At 26.9% G+C, this 6001-nt stretch overlaps 1 protein-coding gene across 1 annotated transcript; it reads left to right on the plus strand.

Annotated features, from left to right (window-relative positions):
* Positions 1-646: 646 nt before the first annotated feature.
* On the plus strand, positions 647-1154 carry LOC126555729 (uncharacterized). The gene is made up of 2 exons (XM_050210615.1): positions 647-997; positions 1077-1154. Exons 1-2 carry the CDS (start codon positions 680-682, stop codon positions 1101-1103), a joined length of 345 nt encoding a protein of 114 aa, XP_050066572.1. The 5' UTR covers positions 647-679; the 3' UTR covers positions 1104-1154.
* Positions 1155-6001: the final 4847 nt, after the last annotated feature.

A 6001-nucleotide genomic window follows, 5' to 3' on the forward strand; every position in this document is an offset into this window, starting at 1 on the left:
GGAAATGAATTGAACGTTTGCAAAGATAACAAAGCTATTTCTGAATCCTCGTAAACATTTAGAGATGGAAAATAATTTGCAGTCAATACAGTCGACTTTCCAGTTAAACTTAGTGTAAGAGATTCATGCATTGTAAAAATTCAAGACATAAATGTCCACAGTTGAATGTATTAAAGTCTTGATAGTTAGAATAGTTATATACTATTTTAAAACTTTTTAAAATAACGTTGTATTCAATTGGTGGAGGTAATCGCCAAACTATCGAAATATATGACTTTATCTTTATTTTTATGAAACGCTACCCAATGGCTCCCGTCACCTGAAGATATGTCTAAGTTTAATTGCCACATTCAATGACGTGCGGTTTTTTAGGTAAGCTATCACGTGAAAAGACTCCACGGAAATGATTGATTTTCAACTTTTTACGTATTTTATAATATCTTGGTCGAAAGCGGTCTGTCAGGTAGCGTAATCAATTATTATTTTTTTTTCTCAACCCATATTGTTTAAATATAAACCATTGCCTTTTTTTTCTTTTGAATTTTGAATTATTTACATTACAGCGTTGATAAGGTTATAAAACCGAACTTAACTAAGAAAAATTCTATTATAATTTTTGATGATGTTATGTGTCCACAATCATAAATGGTCAGTCGTTGTAAAACCTCTGTATGATCGAATGAAACATGAAGAAAAACAGTTAAACGAACATATAGCTAAAATTAATAACCTTAGATCTCCTCAAATTAACTTAACACCAATTAAGGATCATTTATCTAGTTCGAACGCTAAACGTAGTAATGTTAATGATGATACGACTATGAAAAACGAACCATTTTATTTTAATCCAGAAGCAAACATTTCTATGGTTACAGATCCCGCAGTTGAAAATATGTTTAATTTTACTTTAACACCGCAGCCTAAGAAAGGTTCAGGTTTATATAAAGATGTAATACCGCAAACACAATTAGTTTATTATGACGACCCGAATGAACTAGTAACTAGATTAAATCTTTTAACATCATCACAAAGTGTTGGTAATACTGGTGTTAATAATGAAATAATATCTATTTTAGAAGAATTACGCGAAAGAAATATTATAGTTTAATGACAACCTTAAAGAGTATAGCTAATGAGCTTCATCGACCAGCGAGAAAATATTTCCTAGACGTAGTGTAGTAACGCGGTTTATTGACGACCTCTGGCAAGCGATTTAATGGATATGCAATCTCATTCTAGACAGAATTATGGTTTTAAATATATTTTAGTTGTCATAGACACATATAGTAAGTACGTTTGGGTGGAAGCGTTGAAAAATAAAACATCAAAGGAATGTACAAATGGTATGTTTAATATATTGAAAAAAGCTCATCCAAAATTGTTACAGACAGATAATGGTACAGAATTTTATAATATTCAATTTCAAAATTTAATGAAAAAATATAAAATTAAACATTACAGTTCATACAGTGTTATTAAGTGTTCGATGGCTGAACGTGTCATACAACTCTTAAAAATAATATATATAAACATTTTACTGCAACAGGTACATGGAATTGGTATAATACAATATCGAAAATTATGTATAACTATAATAACACAAAACATAGAACAATCAAATGTACACCGAATGAAGCTCGAGCGGATACAAACAAAATAAATTTAATACACAATTTAATGATACATTATACAAACCAAAATTAAAAGTTAATGACAAAGTAAGAATATCTAAGTATAAACATATATTTAGTAAAGGATATACACCGAATTGGACAACGGAAATATTTACAGTTTCAAAAGTTTTACAGACAAATCCAGTAACTTATCAACTAAAAGATGGATCAGACAATATAATCTTAGGTGGTTTTTACGAGCAGGAAATTAAATTAACTGATTTTCCAGACACTTTCCTCGTTGAACGTATTATAAAAAAAGTTGGGAATAAAATGTTTGTTAAATGGCTAGGTTTCGATTCGAGTCAAAATTCTGGATAACATCATCAGATATTTTAAAATAAAGTTTTTTTTTTTTTTTTTTGTATGACACATTTTTATAATAAAAAAATATATACAAATTTTTTTATCAAGTAAAATTAATTATTTCACATGCTCTCCTAGTACTCCGTAGTCTATTTTTAAAAAACTTAATATATCCACAATTGATATAAACAGAAAGCGCTATATAGTAATAAATTTATTCAATGAAAAAATAATAAAGCTGTTGTATATTACCGCTCCTAGTGCTAAATTTATTCAATAAAAAATAATAAAGCTGTTGAATTTTGTATAATATTTCGCTAAATAACGCTGTATATACCTACTGATTGTTGAATCATTAAGTTTTTAATTAAATTATTTTGTGAGTTTGTAATGACCATACGCCAATGTATTTATCCCATCATTCATTATATATCTTTTATCGTCATTAGCACTGAGAACAAGCTTGTTCATTGTTTTTGAATGAACAACATGTTTATTCGATTGAATGAAATTCATGTTTCTGTGAGATTGTTTTTTCTCAACAGGTCTATGGTTGATAAAAGCATTTAATATCTCTATGTAATCAATAAATTTCATATGATTTTTATTACATATTTTTTTACACCTTTTGCTTTTTTTTCTACAGTATCATCTATGGTTTTATAAGCGTATAATTCGGTCTCAATGAAATGAATTCTTTAAGAATTATTGATTTAAGTTCGTCTTTGAAAAATCCTGGTTGGCTTTTATGAATTTCACTAAAGCAATAATGGTCTTTAGGATAATTAGATGTGTCAAAATATGGCAATAAATCATTTTTTAAATCATCGAAAAATTTTTTGTTTGAATGCTATATACCAAGGAATCTGTATCCGAATATAAAGAACTAATTTTTCTACCATATTTCTTTTTCATTACATTATAATGAAAATCATACATAAAAGTTTTTGAAACGTCTAAAATTGCAGATCCTACATAAATCGCCTTATCGAATTTAATAGTTTCCTTATGTTGATCCTAAAGTATATAGTTCTATCTTTAAAATTAGTTTTTGCCATTAATTTATTAGCTTTTTTTTCTGACGAAATCAGTTTTATAGAAATTCTTGTTCGAACATTCTCCATACATTTTCCAAAACACTATTAATTAAAAGCTTCCAGAATTCTTTTTCAAACTCGTTTTTAGCTTCTGTTCTCATTTTAGTACATAATTCAATGTACGATGCCATCCATTTCTTTTGAGAAAATCGGATAGCTCGATGAATTTTTACAGTTTAAGACCGTGAGAAATCGCTTGTTTTAAATTTTGTAATGAACAATATAGTTTTTTTTCGGTAATAGTGTAGTTAACAATTTCTTAACATTAGAATTTGGTGGACATTCGTTTAACGGTAAAAACGGGAAATCATTATGAGTTTTATGTAAATTTTTAGGGTAGTCGACATCAACTTCTAATATATATCCAACTTCAGAATCATCAGCAATTTTAGTTACGTCTATATTTAAGTCATCAACCCATTCAAAATCTTTAAAAGGTAATTCTGTTAACATAGACTTTCCATATAAATTTACACAATCAAGATATGTTAACCATGTAATCGGTTCGTTAGAATTATAATTCAATCCTTCAATATTTGGTATATTTGCTTTAGCATACCTTTTAGTTGATTGAGTTATTCCCCCACGAATTGAGTTCTCGATAAACAAAACATGTTAGGACATTTTAACCTTTCTAATTCGATCTTAGTATATTTAAGCATACAGTCATACGCAAATCCTGGAGCAGTCATATAATAAGCAGGATCTAGCTCAAGAGTAGATAAACATAAGTCTCTGAAATTTTCAAACACATCAGCTAGTATAGCAACATCAGTTTTTAAATAATGATCACTGTATTCACCTAATGTCTTTATATTAAACACGTTCCATACATTTTTCGCATGTATATAATCGTCATCAGTAATATTTTCATCGGTTAGAGTGCTATAAAATTTAAGCTTTGAAGGTAAAAAAGAATCATTAAGTTTACTCCAACTATCAACATATTCATAAGGGAAGACTCCTTTTCGTGTAACTAAATCTAACACTTCAATAGAAAATATTTTAATAGTTTCTCTAAACCTCGACTTATCTTCCGATAAATTTTTTGCTAGTTTACTTAATTTTTTCAGCCATAAAACGGTATGTATCAACAAACTTTATGTTAAATTTTGGTGCGATTGCTTTACTAAATGATATATATTTTTCAGATGAATTAGGTATAACATGAATATCTTTATCGTTACATCCAAGTTCTCGAATTATAAAGTGACTGTCATATGCTAGATTATGAAAGAAGATTGGTACAAATGATGGATTAGTTAGCTGAAAATTACATTTTACACAAATACATCGTCTAATTTCCAGTTATATGACAGTGATCTCGAACTTTTAACAAATTATTATCTTTAAAATTAATAAACATTTTTCACAAACCTTAGCTTTTTGAAAATTTTTTCTTCTTTTAAAGTCAATTCGTTAATTGGTAAATTAGTTTTATAAATATCATTAATTTTATTTCCTATATTATCATACTATTCATAAATTTTTTTGCGGCATTTTTACCTCTGTATATTACTACTTTTCTAGGAATTTCAAACTTTTTTATTAATTTTTTCGAAATAATATTATAGTCAACTTTTACATAAAACCCGTAACTCATAAGTTTATGTAAATGTGTGATATGAGTTTTTTTTTTTTTACCATTTTGAAAGAATTTATCAGGTTGTTTAGGTTTAAAATACATTCGAAGTCAGCGTATATAACAATTGGGATTCGTTGAGTTTTTTATAGTTTTTGAAATCGTCATCTCCTTTTTCAAACATTATAGGTCTTCCTAATTTATTTTTAATACACATTTCTTTATGTCTAATTAATCCTGTTTCACCCCAAAGTTTGCTTTTACACGGTTTATTTCCAAAACTTGTAAAACATCTCTTACATATAATCAATTTTGAAAATTTTTAGTTCTTTGGCTTCTAATAAACCTCGAGAAGTTGTTAATATAACAATAATGAGCTGTATTATTATCACCAAATAGAAAAAGATCAAAATGATTTTTTTTTTTTTCAATATTAGTTATACGTAATGGGTAAATTACATTATTATCATCTAAGCTGTAAATATTTATTGATACATTGTTTATTTTTTCAAATTTTTTTAACTGAGTTATAGGTGTTGGAAAATCGATGCATTTAAAATTAAACCCACTTTTTTTTTCTAACATACCAAAATATTTTTTGTTAAACCGAGATTTATTCAAACGATTATCGTACTTACTTAGTATTGAATACTTGAAACATTCGTTATCGTTATTTTTTACATTAATAACTGCTTTTTTTTTTTTATATGACTAGGTAAATCTAAATATGTTTTTCCTCCTTTAAGAGGATTAACTGTATTAATTCGTAATTGTATACAATCTATAGATTTAAGTGACCAGCCTGATTTTTTTGATATAAACTGTTCTTCCTCAGATAATAGTTTGTTAAACATTTTGTTTAATAAGCTATTAAAATTGGATGATTTGCATGCTAATACGTTTGTTGTTTTAAATGACATATCTTGTAGGTACTTCATTCGTTAATAGTTGTTCATACATGCTATCAACATGTAAATTAAATTTAATTGTTGACTGCTGGCTTGATTGTGTTAACCTAGAAATTAACATTTCAGAAACATAACTAAAAAATACATAGTAGTCTATTATTTCTTCCTTGTTTTTAACAATAAACGTTCTCGAACAGTTTTTAAATCGTTCAATTTCAACATAATTCACCCTTAACAGCTGATTCCATCCGTCTACGTTTAGTAATTGTATTTCTTTTCATTATGTAACTGTAAATAAATTTATATTAAAAAAATAATAATAATAATACATTTGTTCATATTCATATTCATATTCATTTCATTATATTATTTAATGTATATTATTATATAATAAATACCTATAGCAAAGTTTTAGAATAGTTTTAGTCTAGATTC

Source organism: Aphis gossypii, unplaced genomic scaffold (genome assembly GCF_020184175.1).
Source record: "Aphis gossypii isolate Hap1 unplaced genomic scaffold, ASM2018417v2 Contig01038, whole genome shotgun sequence".
Lineage (NCBI taxonomy): Eukaryota > Metazoa > Arthropoda > Insecta > Hemiptera > Aphididae > Aphis > Aphis gossypii.